General features: G+C 31.3%; 1 protein-coding gene across 1 annotated transcript in view; it reads left to right on the top strand.

Annotated features, from left to right (window-relative positions):
* Positions 1–19,729, top strand: part of LOC143245425 (uncharacterized) — a 222,559-nt gene that overhangs the window by 191,864 nt on the left and 10,966 nt on the right. The window contains exons 16-27 of the mRNA XM_076491775.1: positions 4,551–4,634; positions 7,161–7,326; positions 8,277–8,407; positions 9,133–9,323; positions 10,777–10,933; positions 11,524–11,683; positions 14,920–15,026; positions 15,590–15,679; positions 16,738–16,831; positions 18,384–18,458; positions 18,873–19,044; positions 19,301–19,411. Of these exons, the coding sequence (XP_076347890.1) occupies positions 4,551–4,634; positions 7,161–7,326; positions 8,277–8,407; positions 9,133–9,323; positions 10,777–10,933; positions 11,524–11,683; positions 14,920–15,026; positions 15,590–15,679; positions 16,738–16,831; positions 18,384–18,458; positions 18,873–19,044; positions 19,301–19,411 (1,538 nt within the window). The remainder of the gene's footprint in view (positions 1–4,550; positions 4,635–7,160; positions 7,327–8,276; positions 8,408–9,132; positions 9,324–10,776; positions 10,934–11,523; positions 11,684–14,919; positions 15,027–15,589; positions 15,680–16,737; positions 16,832–18,383; positions 18,459–18,872; positions 19,045–19,300; positions 19,412–19,729) is intronic.

Here is a 19,729-nt window from a genome sequence, read left to right on the forward strand (position 1 = left end):
CTAAAAAATCACCAGTCATTATGATATATATATATATATATTATCTTTCTTCTCTGGAGTATGTAATACACCTACTTACTGTGTATCTATAAACCTCGTGACTTCTTTAGTAATGACTATCTCGCTAATGTATCTCGCTACGAACATAACGCTTTATAATAACCACGTGACTTCTTGGACGATGCTTATCTACCTTACGCATGTTATAAATTAAGTTTCGCTTATCGGTTATACTATCGCGCGTGTAGAGAGGTCTCCACGATTGCCTGGGCTTAATAACTAGTGTCTTTAGCTCAGTTTCCTTTTATTTTTTTGTGGGCTGAAGTGGTGATATGTGTTTACCAGATGATCTTGTTATCCCAGTTAAGGTTACAGACAAAGGCACATGTTTGTATCAACTAAAATCTGAGTACCACTGATTGTCCAGCTGTCCAGCATGACTTTTGAATTTTACCAACACGTTGTATAGTTATATATAGTACTGATTAAAGTTTGTCCTGGAGTTACTCTTGTATCTTACCTTTGCAGTAAAAAGCTCTACTGCCATACATACATCTCAGAACATGTGTTAACGAGATATAATAATAATAATAAAAATTCTTTAAAATCCAGACTTCGAGTACTCACAGTAGGCTAGAAAGCAGACAACCCATTGTAGCTTTGCGTTAAAAACAAAAATATTAATATAAATATTTTTTTCCAATTGTTCGTTTTAGTAACGAACCCATTTAGAAGAAGCTAATATGATAAAAGGATTTAATGTGTTATCACTTTAAAAAAATCACTTATAGAACGCAACCCAAGCTTAAGAAGTGCCACTGGATTACAAAGAAAAAAACAACAACTAAGTATAGTATTTATCTGTCATTAAACCCACTGGGCCTCCACACATTAGTCTGATGTCTACTCGTTTCTGTGTTACGAAATGAATTACCTCAAGAGAAGATAATGAATTAATCTACTAGGGGCTTAGGTTGAGGTAATAACTTAGAAGGGTGTTACTATGTTTAGTAGTTATTTTAATGTGTGTACGTATTATCTTTGTCGACTGATCTTGTAATCATGTGTTATTAATCTCAATGTATGTTTTGAGATGTAACGAAAAGTATCAGTGATGACGAGAAACTCACTTGAAGTGAAAATGTATCTTAAGACGGATGATATGGGTATTAACACTTTCATTAAAATAAAGAACAACGTTTCGACCTTCTTAGGCTGTCTTCAGGTTAACGTTGTTCTCTGCTTTATGTTAATTAAAGTTTTAATACCCATACCAGCCATCTCAAGATACAAAAATATCTGTGTAATTACCCAATGAATTATATCTTAATCTGATAGACGTAAATAAGGTAAGCTGTACGTGTAAAAACGTATAGCAAGGTTTGATGCAGAAATATATTGAAACTTTAAGTAATTCTAAGATATTCTCTTAAATTGTATTTCAAGAGGCGGTATTCACGGTCAGTGGAATTTAATTTTACTGAAAAGAAAAGGTAAATTTTGAAAAATCTAACACAGGTGCTAATTACTGTAAGTACAATTTTATTATTTTTGAATTTCGCAAAACGTTACTCGAGGGCTATTTGTGCTAACCGTCTCTAATTTAGCAGTGTAAGACTAGAGGGAAGGCAGCTAGTCATCACCACCCACCGCCAACTCTTGGGCTACTCTTTTACCAACGAATAGTGGGATTGACCGTAACATTTTAACGCCCCCACGGCTGAAAGGGCGAGCATGTTTGGCGCGATGGGGATGCGAACCCGCGACCCTCAGATTACGAGTCGCGCGCCTTAACACGCTTGGCCATGCCGGGCCTTTTTAAGTACAAAGCTACACAGTGGGGAGGGGGATCGAATCTAGCGTTTAAATTGTAACTCCTGAAGTTATTAACAGAAAATATGTTAAAAGCTCAACAAACGGCCAGGTGGTTAAGGTACACGACTCGTAATCTGAGGGTCGTGGGTTCGAATCCCCGTCGCACCAAACATGCTCGCCTTTTCAGCCGCGGGGGCGTTATAATGTGACGGTCAATCCCACTATTCGTTGGTAAAAGAGTAGCCCAAGAGTTGGGAGTGAGTGGTAATGGCTAGCCGCCGCCTTCTAGTCTTATACTGCAAAATTAGGGACGACTTGTGTAGATAGCTCTCATGTGGCCTTGCGCGAAATTCAAAAACAAACAAACAAACCCAACAAACGGATATAGGGCGCTGAATATCTCTACTGATTTTACAATAAAAATGCATAAAAAAGGATATAAGATAAAAATGTCTTTGTTATGCTTAAAATATTGGGTTGAGGAATAATTCGTGAGCATTTTTTCAAGTTAAAAAATATATTCATAAATGAAACGCTTTCGCAAAATAGTTCATGTCATTTGGTAGATAATTTTTTGCTCTAATAGATGGTGTGTTTGATTTTCATGTGTCTTTAATTTTTGCTTTCATTTTCAGCTCATTAAATGGAATGTCAAGTGGACAAAATTGAGCATTTTCGACACCATCTGCTTTTCGCATTTAATTTCTCGCAATTTCGTTTAAAACAATGCATACTATATACCTAGGTATTACATGAAATAAAGTATCATAATAAATGTTTTGAGTGTAATGTGTTCATGCATTGAAGTATTGTATAGTCTTGCATGTAATGCTTGAATGAAATTATTTAAAAACGCTCACGAATTATTCCTCAACCTAATACAAACAATTCAACTGAGTGATTATGAAGACAGTAAAACATGTAAATAAATATATATATCGTTCGCATAAAAATTTCAAAAATACGTTAAATTTGCGATAAAACATTTTACATTTGAGACATATAACGATTTACTAAAGCTATAGCAACATGAACTTCTGTCTTTCTTATCAAAAGATTGATTCTGGGAGACTGTTTTAAACTGGTTCCCTTGATCTTATATCATTCTGTTACGTTACATTTATTTTAGTATAGGAATATCTAAATCCCAGCTAGGGATATTTTTGGGCATGAAAAAATTAGACGCAGGCTACCTAAGTAAATAAACCAGAATCTCATAGCTATAATAGCTATGACTAGGCTGTAGAACTTATACAATTTGCGACTCGACTTTAAAATTTCTCATGCCGATTTTTAGGAGTTAGATGTTGAACATTAAGTAAAAGCTGTACAAAAGGGCTATCTGTGCTTTACCTACCACGGGTATCATCGAAACCCTGTTTATAGCGGTATAAGTCAGGGGATATTCCGCTGTGCAACGGGGGGGGTTAGGAATTACAAGATGAAACATTTCCAAACAGACAGCCAGGTGGAGACTAGGTAGTACTGTGTTTATATGACTGTTTGTATCTATGATAGTCACATTTTTGTTGAATATAACCAAGCCTGAGTTTTATTTAAACAGTTTTGAGATACACGACATTTTACCGTGTTGTTGTGATGATATACAACTATTGCAATGTAATGAAAAAATTGGGGTTGCAATAGTAATATTTAACTATCTAGTGAAGAAAGGTAGAAAAACAAAACGATTTTGAAAGTGATTATTCTGCATCGATAAGTCTAGACTAACTCCGCCGGAGTCGTATATGTGAATTTTGCGCATTTGTTGAATTTCGCCCAAAGCCACTTGAGGGTATCTCTTTTTGTTACCTGTTTCAAAGTTGAAAGTGACAGAATCGGGTAGGACTAGGTAACACCATTTACTTTTTTATAAAAAAAACTAAAAATGGGTTGACCGTCACATTAAAACACACACCCCCACGGCTGAAAGGCGAACATATTCGCTGAGAAGATCCAAACCTGCGACCCATGGACTACAAATTAAGCGCCTTAACCACAAAACCATGTCAGGCCGCTTATATATGGAAAGAAAGTCTGTTGCTTATTTGAAATATCGTATGTGAAACATGAACTATGTTTGCGACTAATGGTATTTTCTTCACTATACTTTTTTGTGTTGTGTGTGATGCATTTTTGTGGTATTGGATTGGGAAGGTTTAGTGTGGTTGACATATTATACCATATTTTTGCCTGTCGTTGGCTCAGCTGTAATCCTAAATACTTATGATGCTAAAACCTTATCTTTATACCCATACTGGGCACAGCACAATTAGCCCATTGTGTATCTTTGTGCCTAACACAAACAAACAGATAAACACATGTATTGCTACCAGTGATTCAATGGTAAGTGTGGGAGCTTGTAACGCTAAAAACTGGATTTCAATACCCACAGTAGATAAAACACAAATTACCCACTGTGTAGCTTTGCACTTAGCAATAAACAAACAAAAACCGTATTTTTCTGTAATTTTTATAGCAGGTTTAAAAACAGCTGATAATGGCTACGACCATTCGTGTACATTTCAAAATTTTTCTTATAATCAGAGAATAAGCGGTAGGACATGATGATTTGTTCTTTTGCGTGGAAAAAGTCTTTAGATATGGTTAAAAGATTTTTCCATTTGCTTTCAAGGCCAATTATGGCTGTAAGAATTGACAGATAGTATTTCTAAGCACGTGCTATTGTTTCAAAATATCCTTTAATTTACTACAATTTTTTTTTTCTATTACAGGCTCATATGGTAGCAGCATTTGAGCAGTCGTTGTCTAATATGACTAATCGACTTCATAATTTAACAGTGAGTGCTGAACAAAAGGTAATGTATACATTAGTCATGTTGTGGCAGGGTCAGATTATACTTTAAAAATGCAATCTAGATAAATATACATGATTATTGTCTCTCTGTATACGTAAAAGAGAAGTGTTATGTGTGTATATATATGTGTCCACTTTTTACATCGAAAGTTTTTGATCGATCTTACTCAACCAACTTAATATATCATATGAGGATTGGCGTTAAGATCTGACTTCCATATGACTTCTCGGGGTTTGGGGTCTGTCTTTTTATTTGCTCTTCGTGCCAATGATTTTCTACCAATTTCAAGCGAATTTGACATTCAACGTTTTTTAGTATCATCTAAAGGAGAACGAGTTTCATGTCTAACCATCTGTGCCATTCTCCTGGCATTTATATATACTCGTGATATTCTATTGATCTTCAAATTTCGGAGGGATCTTTAGGATGCCACAAAAAAGCGACATCTGGGAAGGTGGGGTGGAAGTGGAAGGGATGGCTTACAAATCTTACTCTCACGTACTATTCGGTGGTCTTGTCTGTCTCCATGTCCGTCTTTAGCGTTAAGCCTTCGTTTTTTGACCAATCTCAACCAAACATAAAAGCACCTTAAGGGATCAGGCCCTGTATGTCTTCTTTGTTCGTTGAATGAGTACGACAGCTAGCATATATATATATATTACATATACACACACATTAGTATTAATTAGTATCGGCAGAGATACGCAAAACATTTGCGGCCACATTAGTAACTTCAATGCAATAATACTTTAGAGAATTTCCATAACACTTTTAAAAAGTGGACTTAGACTTAGGCCTAACAATAGTCAAGGCTTTATTATATACGGCCTGTACTTGATAAACAGATAAATTTAACACTATAACTTGTGCAAGTTTTAGCTTTAGTTTAATTAGGACTAAACTTTACGGTATACTTAATACCCTCCAGTGGCACAGCGGCATGTATGCAGTCTCACACCGCTAGAAATAGAGTTTCGATACCTGTGGTGAGCAGAGAAGAGATAGTTCATTGTGTAGCTTTGTGCTTAATTTCAAACAGATAAACTGTACGTAATACCGTACAATAAATGAAGTTAGGTTATTCTAAAACCTAACATTAGGCCCTTTTAAAAATTGTGATAAACTTTTTATATGTTGTCGTACAAAATGTCTGCTGAAGCATACTTACATCCACCTTTTGTTAGCATCCGTTGGAATAAAGCGCATTTAGATAGTAAAATTAAATCTCATTTTTCGTAATGTGACTTGATCATCAGTTATGGTTTTCGGTAGGCATATGGATTAGGGTTCACTTTTAACTTGTACATTACATAGTACTTGTGGCGTCAAGTTTAAAGAAAAACAAACCCCAAGAGTTGTAGTGCACCAGGTCTTGAAGTGAAAAGTGGTTTGGAGAACTAGTACAAATTGAATGAATACTAATAGAGAATTCAAGTAGCAACCTAAATTAATGTTAACGACGTTACGTTTTTCCATTTTAGCTAGATTAGAAATTACACTATAATTGACGGTCGGTTCAGTGTTACTGTTAATTTAATAATACATTGATTTTATTTAGAAGTCCTAGTTAAAATATATAGTAAGCACTTCGCGAACAAAGTTTAAATTAAAATGAGTTTCGAGCTGTAAGGCTAAAGATATATATTTTTAATATTGAATAAAAAAAGAAAAGAAATAAAAACTTAAGAGAAGTTAGATCAAGGGATAATCCTTCCCTCGCTTTTTACCAAAACTACTGGTACAAAAGAATATGATAAAAAAGTCTGTACATAATAGATAAGTAATTACCATAAATTTAAAGCAAACTCTTTACACAAATGTAAACCAAAGATCAACCCACTAGTGAGTGTAGCTGTTCAAATAAAGTGCCCACGCTTCTACTTATAAAGTTACTCCAATGAATATTTTCATCTGTTATGTATCCTCAACGTTCACGATATTTTAGAAACGTGTACAAACATACAGGATGATTTATAAGTAGTGGGTCCTTGAAGCATCTTAATTTTATGTGATTTCATTTTGTTTCTTCCTAACTGAGAATATTTTGAACTATCATTATGTCACATTTTTATTTGTGTTCACAGTGTTACCCGGATAAAGGCTGTTATCACGAATTACTGTTTTTTTTTGTATTTTTATAATCATATTTCTGCATGCAGATGTATATACGCGATTATAAAGTATGGCCAATGTTTTGTACAAGTATAGTGAAAAATTATTTTTAAGTAATGAAAGTGAACATTAATTAAACTAAACTGTAAATATATAAATATATAACTATGTTGACATTTTGAAATATTTTGTTTTATTTCAGTTTTCTCTTTAATGTTTAGAGGTTATGTGGAAATAGTTTAGATGTACTTAGGATTCAACGTAGGAGAGTGGCCTGTTTTTATTAGCAATGTTTCTATAAGACCGTAAACTGATTTGATATAAAACATTCTAAATGTAGCTCCTTATATTGGTTTAACCAGATTACACATATGAAGTGTAAAGTAAATGTTTTGGATTAATTACTTTAATTAGGACTCTGAACTAGGGGAGCTACGAAGTACAGTTGACGCTCTCAGTAATCAGAGTACAGAAGCAGGGTTTACGAAGATGGCGTTGCAGTCAATGCCAGCTGTTCAAAGAAGTATCAATGGAACAAGCTTGGTCCGTCGTCACACTTTTAATAACACTAAGGAACATGGTGAGGCTATTTATAGCCATTACATATACAAACACAGTTGTATGACCATAAACTAAGATGAATGAAATTTGTTTAATTGAGCTGTATCTAAAACATATATTTATTATTATGGAAATTTTAAGCTTAGCTTTGAATTTACTGATTGAAGAGAATACTACAAGGTCTCTATAAATAATAACATTTCAATGGACCAGTTAGTAAAAAAATATTTTCATTATTTTTTTAGGAAAGATGTAGTAATATAGATATGTTACCTACAGTAAAATATTTGCACATTAAGAATTTTATAGTCACGTAAATCAACCATGACCCTTTTACATTTAAGATCTATATTGTAGTAAAAAGTGCAAACAATAATAGATTGGATTATCGCATTTTGGTTTTTACTTCATTTTTATAACACTCTTACCAGCATTTTCTGTATGATGTTTGAACACTTATTATTTTAACTCCTTAAAGATGATTTATCACCCTTGCAATGCAGGCTTGTGGCAATATTTCGCTCAACAGGTTTTCCAAATCTATGCCTATAAATTATAGTATAATAATCAAAGAAGACGTATTAATCTATGTGGCAATATTAGCGTTATAGAGCACGATTATCATCTAACCTAAAATTAGAAATATGTTGAATTTCAAATATAGTTTGACAAGTAGTGCATATTGACTGTTAATAGACATAATTCAAGTAACAACGTGAATTCTTATTAACGATATTATTTATTTTTTCATAGCCAAGATTGTAAATAACATCACAGTTGAAGTTCAGTTCGTTGTTACTGTTAATTTAATAATACGTTGATTAGAAGATGTAGTTAAACTATCTAGTATGAATTCCTTGAACAAAGTTTAAATAAAAGTGTTTACAGGTGCAAGGGTAAGATCATTTGTCACCTTTTTTCCTATTATTTCCTTAAAATTATGATTTTTTAAAATTACTTAATGTTCAGCAATTCAGGAACATAAGATTTCCAGACAGAAGTCCACAGATTCTATGTCCAGTGCCAATTCAATATCTAGTAGAAATTCTGGATTTGGGGATCAGTGTGATGGGAAAAACAAGAAGAAGAAAAAAGGATGGGTAAGTCAAAAAACATTTACTTATATTTTAAAACTACTTGTGTTATAGTTTTAACACAGTTTCTTTGGCATAAAACTTGTATCTTTACTGCAATTATTGAGATAAGGAGGTTTTAGATTTCTTACCTTCATATTAAGGAACACAATTTTAGATGTGTACGAGACTTATCAAGAGTTAAGATTTTCCTTTATTTTCTCAACATTAAGTCACAACTTAATTTACAGATTGCTCAATAAATTTCCATCTATATTAAAACGAAAAAATACGTTTTAACTTTTACTTTTTTTTCAGTGAATGCTACAAAAAGATTTTGCACATTACTAATAGTCAAATGTTGTGTAAAACAAAGCAATTAATATGTTGAAAAAAGTTAATGGCTGTTAAAATATTTCATTATTTAAAATATCAAATTTTAATTTGTTTTCCCTCCCACATGAACTTTGCCTTCAAGTTATTTTTAAAGGTGCAACTGATTTAGTTGAAAGTTAAAATAATATTTGAAATATAGCTTTATCAAAATGAAGTTATATTTAAAGACAGAGTAAGTAAAGAAATTAATATATTTTGCAATTACACCTACAGTCTTTTTTATAAATGATAGTAACATATTGCCATAATTAATATAAAATTACAATGAATTATTTACTACATAGAGCTATGTGATTATTTTATATTTTTACTATTCTACATTAAATACAATTTAATTTTTATTTTTATTACAATAGTTACGAAGTTCTTTCAGTAAAGCTTTCTCTCGGAGTAAAAAAAATAAAAATGGCTCTGTATCTGATGTGGAAGACATGAAACAGTTTCTATCAGATTCCTCTACTCTTCATTCCCCATTAGTCAGATCTCAGCATAAAAATAGTGAAATAAAAAGTGAACAAACAATTAAGTCATCACACTCATCATCTGTGTAAGTTCATATTTTATTTAAATGATTTTCTTTCTTAAAGAAACAACAAAATATGAAGTTATATTTATCATTATTGAAATATAAAATTGTTTATAATATATGTTTTGTTTTGTTAATGTTCAAGAAATATTTAATGAATGTTTCTAGTAATAACAAATGATCTGTATATGTCTTTTTTTTTCTTGCTTGATTTGATTCTTATATTGTTTGTGACACTACTAATCATCTTATGCTAAATAGATTGAATAATTTGTATCAATTCAGAATTGTATCTTCAGTAAATTTTATAAGTGTTTTATTGGTGCATATTGATATTAACATTATTAGAACATTTTGGTTATATTCCATTGACTCATAATAGAACAAAAGATATAAGTTTTTAACCTAATTTCATTGATCAAGGTTGTTTGTAGTACAGAAACTACAGTCTGTACAACAGGTGTAAAAATATTCTGAAGACATTTTGTATACAACGTTGACTTGAGATATATTGAAGGTTAATTGTACTTTATAAGAATACAGCTCTCAGAACTTCCAGCTTGATCCTGCTCACTCTAATGGCTGTGATTATGCATTATTTCCCAACACCACAACTCCTAACAAACTTTTGTGAAGGGCAGCACAGGGTTAGTCTTAAGCCACATGATTTAATAAGTTTTCCAACAATATTATTCCTGTGTATATGGACATTATCATGGCTTCGAAGACCATGTTCTAAGCTGACTAAAAGCACAAAAATCTGTTAGAGTTGCATAAAGAGACTTGGCATTTATGTGGTTAACTTGACAGGCATGTGGTTAAATGAGATTGCTGGAATTCCATGTTTTAGTTGTCTTTCTCATGAAAAACAGCTATGATTTTGAAGTGTGTCTGGAAGCTTGTTTAGTCTTTGTCAATGTCAAGTTGTTGTTTATTATCTTATTAATAGTACCAGAAGATAATTTTTGTCCTAATAGCTTTTTGGATTAGAGATTTCTCTCTCATAACTAATCTTCACTTTTTAGATAAAGGCATTACTCCAAATAAACGTTGTTTTATTTCTTGTCCTGTTCTATTGACTTCTTCCGTACAAGTTTTTTCTGCTTCCATAAAGAGCATTTAAGGCTCTCTTATACAGATTTCTGTGTCTTTTATCTCTGTACTATTTAGCAATCTTGCAATATGAATATCCATCCTTGGGAAAGACTATGACAAGCAGCCATAAGGATTTCCAAATGGTATTGCACTGTCAAATTCTTGAAAAAAAAATAAGAATAACATATGTAAGTGCTAAACATGTTGCTTGTTTTGTCATGACATACATCAGTAACAATGTACTTCTGTGTTAGCTTATGAAAATTAATCTTATAAAGTGCAGTTAACTGTTCTTTCAAACATCTGGGATGTCATAAAATATTTTTAGACAAAACTTCTACATTCTTCAGAAGCATTCATTTCAATCTTATTTACATAGTTTATTTGAGAAGGAATATGACAGATCGACAGAGCTGATTAACACTTTGAAAAAACAGTTGAGAGAGAAGGAAATGGTGATCACAGATATTCGTCTAGAGACCCTAACATCTGCTCAGCAGCTAGAAGCATTAAAAGAAACTGTTAAAAAGATGCAGGTATTTAGATGTAGCATCCTGTGTTATGTTTCATTCAATGTCACATTAACTTTATGGAGACTACATAAAACTGGCAAAGTAGCAAAACTTCATAAAGCTGGAATCTTGAAGGTTTCTGGTGTCTTTCCAATTCTATTTTTGTTTAGTTAATGTTACCAAGCCTATGAAAATACATTCAAATTACAAAAATATCCACAGTTTTGCTCTCAGGTCAGTAACTTTGCAAAAACATTTTTTGACATAGTATTGGCAAAATGTTGTAAGTCCACGTAAACTATTTTTTAAATATTCCAAATAAAATTGAAGCTAATTTATTTATGGATTTCAGAAAATATTGCAAAATCAAACTCTATAATCATTTTGCACCAACTTGAATAAGAGCTAAATATGTTTTATATAATCTTACAATACTGAACCAACTTTATCATGTTTCATTCGAATAGTAACCTAATATCTTAAGTATTTATGAATTTGAAATTATAAGATACTCAGAATATGAATTTATTGCTACTTTGAATCTTATTAAACAAACTCCTCTTATATAAGTATAGCCTAAAGACTAGTCATTTTGATGTATCATATTTTATTAGGATGAAATGGTAATATTGAAGCAAGAGAACAGTTGGCTGCATAAACTAGTATCTACTAAACGTTCTGCATCTTCTCAGAGTTCCTTACCTCAAGAAAATAGTGTTGAAAACTTGGTGAAAAGATTAAGTACCTCATCCCACTCAGAATCACCTAATTTAGGTAAGTTGACTATTTTTCTTTCAATGGTTGCAAAGCTAATAGAATTTAAAATACATTAAATTAGTGATATTTATTATATGACCATCATTATTTACTTGTCCCAGATTCAACCATGATGGTTTTCTGAAGGAGTTCATTGTATGATACAACTTGATAAACTTTCCCTGGGGTAGAAACTTTTATGATCACTTTATCCTAATTATTAATTAATTTTTTTTGTCATGAGAGAATAATTAGTTTTATGTGATGTCTTGGCAACTATTGTCTTGCTGTCTTTGGGAAATTCTGAGGAGGACTGTTTTCCAGGGGGTATCACTTGTTGCTGGTACACAAGGCCTGTGCTTCAATTCCCCAGTTGTTTTGATAAAAATCAGAATAGAAAATCTATGATTGATATCATACTAAAACAGTGAAAATTTCCATACCTATGAGCATGAGTCCTGAATTTTGTAAGTACTTAGTGGCATCATTGCTGATGTCTGTGATGGTAGGATATAGGAAATGACCTTGGGTTTTCTTGTTAAGAAGGTTGTATGCTGCTTACATGTCTAGAGTCCACCTCCATTGTGAATGGAGTCAGCTACCCATTTTAGTGGTTTTATTAATGTCTGTGCTATGTTAATTTAATGTATGTAATCAGTTATGAAGAACGTAAAAGCTTTGTTTTTTCCTTCATCTTTTCTCATGTTTGTCTCATATTCCATTATTTTAGAATTATATCATTTTATTGTACAGTCTTTTACTTTGGCATGATGGGATGTTGCATATAGTTAAGTGTTACAAAGCTTTTATGTCTGTTACATTAATTAATTGTGACTTTTGTTGGCCTTTTTTCTGGATTCCAATAAGTTTGATTTGTACTAATTGCAAAATTATTCTGTTGTAGCTTCTGAATGTTTTTCATATTTCATGAGACTTTCATATAATGAAATATAACTGTATGTTGGAATTTTTCTTCTTGTATGTTAATGGTTTTTATCTTTATCACTTGTTAAGGATGTTCATTGTCAAACAAAAAAGATAGTAGTGATGTGTTCAGACCAACATGGCCAAATGGTAAGGTAGCTCGACTTGTAATCTGAGGGTCATGGGTTCCAAACCCCATCAACATGCTTGCTCTTTTGCCCATGGTGCATTTTAATTTAATGGCAATCCTATAATTAGTTAATAAAAGAACAATTCAAGAATTGGAAGTGACTTGTGATGACTAGCTGCATTCTTTCTAGTCTTACACTGCTAAATCAGGAATAACTAACACAAATAGCCCTTGTGTAGCTTTGTGCAAAATTCAGAACAAATTCTTGAATGGTTAGTGATGTGTTTTTCTACCTTGTTTGTAGTCCTCTATATTAAAAATATTTTTATTTCTAGAGACAAGGCAGTGTATAACATACATATTTACTAGTTTTATCTCTAGTGGGAGTACTTATCAATATCCAAGGGTTTCATGTAAACTTCTACAACATTTCTAAGAATGAGAGTTTGTTATTTGTCTGTTTCTGTTGTGAATTACACTATGTGGTCATGTATACAACGAATTCTGGAATCATATCTCTAATGTGTGACCATAATTATAAATGTATCATATCTGAGTTAAATCTTGTGTCTTAGGTTGTCTAGTTTTAGAATGTTATCTTTTAAATGTTTCATGCAGAGGTTACTGAGTGTTGTTTATAAGGTTAACAGGCATTTTTGTTTTTAGTAGTATTTATCTTCAAGTTTGAATAAAATTGTGTTGATACAGAAAATTTGAAGTCCATTATTATGGAGGTTATCTGTTAGGTGCTTTTTTTTTTAGAGTTTTGTGATTTTCATGCTGTAGAGAAATTAGCTATACTGTTTCAAGGGTTGTGTTAATGAATAGGTTGATTACATCAAAGCTTGTCATTGTCATTATGAAGTTATTGTGGTTGCTTCTACAAAATAGACTAAATTATTAAAATCTCAATATGTATTTTACTATTCAGGGATGGAATGGTTAATTTCTACAGTTAACTGTGGGATGTAGAGATATTATATCCATAAAATATTTAACTAAAGATGATGGTGTGGTAAATCTCTTCTATTAAAAATGGAATGGAGAATTATTTGTGAATTTTAGGCAGGTCATAGATGTGTGGAATAGTGAACTATTAATTGACTGTTTCTGTTTCAAGTTCATTTTAATGTGTGTTGAAGAGTTAGTTAATCATTGTTTGCTTGATCTTATAGGGATCATCTTCATCTAGAATGTGCACCTTAACAGTACATTCCCATTTGTTCATAAATACAGTAGCATTACATTTAGTTGCTGATAGGATTCTGTGGTATTTTCGTTCTTTAAATTCCACAGTGCAGTTTTTACTATTAAATGGTTTGTTTCATATTTCTCTTGACTGTTTACTTTATTTCGAAATTGAATTTTTCTTTTACTTCTGAGCAGCTTTAAGTTGTATCTTTTGTGAATTTTCCTATAAACAAGTAAAAGTAACTAATTAAACTTTAGGCTTAAACAGTTACACTGGCTACTAAGTAGTGAATTGTATCTGACCATTACAACCTTACTATAAAATACCAAAAAATCTTTCCCAAACTAAAGTAATAATAGTATTGTAACTCATGAAAGTAAAATGCTTAGAAAGTCAATAGATTTTAACTTTAGCAAGCTTTGTTTATACAAAGTTAAGAAATTATATTTCAAAATGTTCTGCATGTGAAAAACATTTTTAGTTCTTATCTATTTGATATTTAAGTGATATATAATGAAGTACTGTTAAATCTGTACAAAACTAAGTTGTATTGTGTTACAATTGAGCACATATTTAGCTTTGCAAATAAAAGTAAATGCCATAGCTGTTAAGCAGTTTTTTCATTAGGTGAATTGAAAACATCTTCTCTGTCATTTGTTGTCAAATTTTTGTTATTGGAATTACATATTAGAATATTGTATATATCCAAAGTTATAATTATAGCTTTATTATTTGTTCAAAAATATTTAATTCAAAACGTTATATGCTTCTAAAGAAATAATAAACATTTATGAAACTCTTTGAATTTCCCATAATAAATATTTTCATATGGAAACAGCATTAGGAGTCTATAAAATAATATGAACTAAAATATCTTTCCAAATATTTTTCAACTGAAAAATCTTAAAAAAAATATCAAAATTATTTTGTATGAACTTTTTAATTTTGATGGTTTCCTACAAACAGTGTCTTTTAGGAAAGTTCCTGTTTAATATTTTTTTATTGCAGACGCATATTTAAGTCATACAACAAACTTCCAAGATGGTAAATATGCCACTATATCAGTATTTCTGGGTTGTCATGGCGACAATACAAGCTTCAAAGCACATAATGAGGTAAGGCTTGACCATTTTTCTCAGTTTGGAAAATGCTTCAGTGAAATAAATGAAAATGTTATAACTAATTTTTTGATATAATGAAATTATGTTGAAAATGTGTACAAAAGCTAAATTGCATTTTTGTTTTATGTTTTAAAATTTCTAAGTATTAGCTAAAAGTTTAATCAAGCAATTTATCAAATACATCATTTTACACGCTTGTGGTATAAGAAATTATTATCTTGTAAACCTATCTACTTATCACCTTTTTTACAGATAAGTAAATTTATTCTGAAATTATGAGTTGTAACCTAAAATATGCATAATAGGAATTTTCAATGCAGTTACATTAGTATAAACTAGTCTAAAATGCATATTTACCAGAAACATATTTTTAACCAAACATTGACCTGGGTTGTTAGGTGCAGGTGTTTCTACTGAGTTTAAAAGATTTTTGCTGTCATAAACAATGTTTTTACTTTATTAATTCATTAAGGAACATATTTGGTCAATAAAATATTACTAATACAGCTTTCATTTCCATTGAATTTTTTCTATTGACTACTAATTGTTTTGTATAGAACGTAAGTGAAGTTCTTATTGGAGCTTTCTTGGTCAATAGCAAGATGAGCTGGGACCTGATGGATAATATTGTGAACCAGACATTTAAGGTGAGAAAGATCAATATTTTGCTTCAAGTGTTATCCATTTAATTTTCACATAGCAGCTCCTAGAATAACTCTCTGATTTTTTTTACAAGTATAGATATTTAGCTCATAACTCCATCAACTCTTGACTGATTTGAGAGAGATCAAACCCTTTCAACTGATGTATTTGACCATGCTCAAGGTCTCATAAATTAATTTACTCTAATCCTGCCTTTAAAAAAAATTCAGTTTGAGGGTCGACTGGTAGAGAGAGAGATCTTGATGAGTAATAAAATCAAACTGGGTATACATGCATGGCGTGGTTTCTGTTGCTGGTGCATGCAAATATGGCAAGTAAGAAGGGAAAATAGATATTATCGATCAATAGATTTCCTATTGTTTTTAGATAATCTTCAACATAAAAATATTTAATGGTGTTGTTTTTATCTTAGCATTCAAGTATAACCTCTTGTTACACTGGCTGAAGAATTTTTAATTGCTACATTTTTATTTCTTTGTTTAAACATCATAAGAAACAGACTAAACTACATAAGGTAGAAGACCATTAGTGGGAACAATTTGTATAGTATCAGCTTCAAGTACCTTCAATTTGAAGAGGTTATTTAAAAGTGTGTTAATGAAATATTACACTTAGAATATTTGGACTTTCTCATTTAACATAATTTTCTGTAAAATGTTATAATAGCAGAACTAATTAGATTAAATGATGCTCAAAAGAAAAAGCCCAACTAATAATAATATGGTGTGTACTATCTGATAGAAAATAGCTTGTATACATTATTTTGGTGATATGTGTTAACATAAATATAAATAACAGTAAAACTTTTCCTTATTCTTCTCTTGATAAGTAAATAGTTAAAAATTAGATGCAAGTATAAATATCTTTCAAGTCAAATAATGAACACATTCTAGAAAAAATAATTTTAAGGCTTAAGCAATAAGTGAGCAAAAGCATTTATAATAGAAATTATATTTCTGTGGTATCAAGTGATTGATGAAAAGACGAAACTGTCTAGCTATTGCTTTGAATGAGTGCATTTCTGAAAATCATCCTTTGATAGGAATATGTCCAAAGGATTGATCTTCTGTCAAGCTTGGGCTTGAACACAGAAAGTATTTTAAGCTATCAAGTGGGAGAAATTGTTCGAGAAAAAGGTAAATATTTAACTTATCATTTATCTGGTTTCTTTTTAATTTTGTGCAATGCTACACAAGGACTATCTGCACTAGCCATCCCTAATTTAGTAATGAAATACTAGAGGGAAGCAGCTAGTCATCATCACCCACTGCAAACTCTTGGGTTACTCTTTTACCAGTGAATAGTAAAATTGACAGCCACACTATTATAATATCCCCGCTGCTGAAAGTGTGAGCATATTTGATGAGATGGGTATTCAAACCTTTTTCCTTCAGATTGTGAGTCAAGTGCCCTAACCATGCTGAGCCATTCATTAATCTGAGAGAGTGTTTGTAAATGAAACGTGAATATTTGTGTCATATATGTCAAAGTAAATGAAATATATGTTCTTTATAAATGTATAATACTATTAACTGAACTATGTGTGTGTGTGTGTGTGTGTGTGTGTGAGAGAGAGAGAAAATTCACACAGTTCAGGAACATAAAATTACTTAAATGGTGCCATAAATATACTTTGTCTTTTCTGGTGGTGGTATTTGATGTATTTATCAAATCTGATCTAAGAATTCTTTAATATATTTTATTGTTTTCCTCTAGTAAATAGTAAATGTTAGAAAATTTATAACTACTTTGATGTTATATATTTACTAATTGATATTTCTTTCAGATTATATTTTATGTTTTGTGTTAACACTAAAAGCATTTTAAAAATCCTCTGTAACAAGGATACAGAACATTAAAAAGCTATGGAATGAAGAAAATAAACAGTATTTTTTCCTTATGTAAATGTGTTGTAAAATACCCAAGAAATAATTGTTAAAAAACAACTTTAAAAAGTATTTAGAACAAACATAAAAAATACATTAAGTGCCAATGTAAGATTAAATGAATTACCTAGTCTTTAGTATAAGGGCTGACATGGGCAGGTGGGTTAAGGCGATCGACTCGTAATCTGAAGGCTGCAGGTTCGAATCCCCGTTACACAAAACTTGCTTGCCCTTTCGGCTATGAGGGCATTATAATGTGACAATCAATCCCAATATTTGTTGGTAAAAGAGTAGCCCAAGAGTTGGTGGTGGGTGGTGATGACTTCCCTCCAGTCTTACACTGCAAAATTAGGAATGGCTTGTGCTGATAGCCCTCATATACCTTTGCATGAAATTAAAAAAAAAAATTAGTATAAAACACCTTTAGTGTTCTAACAATAAGCTTCAAGGATTACAGTGATAAAAAGTGCTTTGATACCTGATATAAGTTAATTCTGTCATTGCAGTTTAATATAATATTTAATATTATAATTTCTTTAAACAAAACAGATTTTTCAAACAGCAAATATGCCATTATATGTAATATACACACATATATATTATATATATATAAAAGTGAAAATTTTAATTTTACAACCTTTCTCATTTATTCTTAACATTCCACATTAAGAATTTGAAAATTGCTTTTAAAAAGAGTTTTCACATCATTGATGTAAGATATTTTATTAGAAACAATATTTATTTTTAACAAATTAAAAGGAAAATCTGAGCCTGCCTGCTTTATTTCTATGTTGCTCAACAGAATCTGAAAAACCTGAACTGTTGCCGTGTGGTTATCTAGTTGGTAATAATATGCAAGTTCAAGTTGCTCTTAAAGGTAAGTTTTATCTACCTATTTGTTATACCATACCAGAATGAAGTTTAATAAGCTACAGTGCCAACTTATGTGAACTGTACTTCCAGGTTACAGTTGTTTGCTCTTTTTTTCAGTAATTTAGCTCTGCATTAAGTTTTTGAAACTTTGATTATTTGCTGAAGCAGATAATAATATTTTGTTTATTTCTGAATATAAATTAATATTTGATTTATGTGCAACTTACAGTATAAAATACTCCTTCATTATTGTGAATGTTTGAGCAAAATAAATTTAGGACAGTTTTTTCCTTGAATTTGATTTGTTTCTAAAGAACCACAAAGTTTGTTTTCAATATCATATTGTTTATTAACTGTTGTAAACTTAAATGGTGATACAGTTTTGTGCACAAACCACATCTTTCATTGTTTTGAAAAGGAGCAAATCAGAATTCTGTTGATGGCCTCTCTTTTGAAACATTGATTGCCAAGTCAATAATTCAACGGTATGTATCACTGTTGTTGGAACACAGGAGAATAATTCTGTGTGGGCCAAGTGGAACAGGTAAAACCTACCTTGCTCAGAAGTTGGCAGAACATTTGGTTCTCAGGTATGGTGTATTTTTTGTGAAATGTATCATATCCAACATATAAGCACATAGAGCTTAATACTGAAGAAAGTAACAAAATTATATTGAAAAGTGTTCTTTTTTCTTTTTCAAAAGGTAAATGTTTCAGTTGTTAAATTAATTTTAGTATGCCATTAAAATAGATTAGTAAGAAGTCTTAAATATTTTAAATTAAGTTAACTTGTATACACTTGAGACAGCTTTACTGAGATTTTCATACACCTTTTGGTTTCATTAGAAATCTCAAAGAAATCAGTCCTGGTGCCATAGCAATATTTGAGGTCGACCACAAGTCAGCTGAAGAACTTCAGCAGTATTTGTTTACTGTAGCAGAGCAGTGTGAGAGAAGGTAAGCTACTTTGTCGTCTACTTGAGCAAGGAAGCATATTTTGTTAAGGTGATAATAGGTATGCAGACAACAAGTTATAAGCATGAGGAATTATTTTAGTGATGGTGGAACATACTATGTTCTACAAAACATTAATCTGTTTTCATTGAAACATGTATTTTCCACCATAAAAAAAATTCTTTGTGCTTATAATTTGTCATCTGCCTATCTGTTAGTACTTAATTGTCTATTGTAGGAAAACAGAGTGAGAGATTGTAAGCTGCTTTTTTTGTTTACTGTAGCACAGGAGAAGGTAAGCTATTTGTTTGTCTATTAGAG

This window comes from Tachypleus tridentatus, chromosome 1 (genome assembly GCF_004210375.1).
Source record: "Tachypleus tridentatus isolate NWPU-2018 chromosome 1, ASM421037v1, whole genome shotgun sequence".
Lineage (NCBI taxonomy): Eukaryota > Metazoa > Arthropoda > Merostomata > Xiphosura > Limulidae > Tachypleus > Tachypleus tridentatus.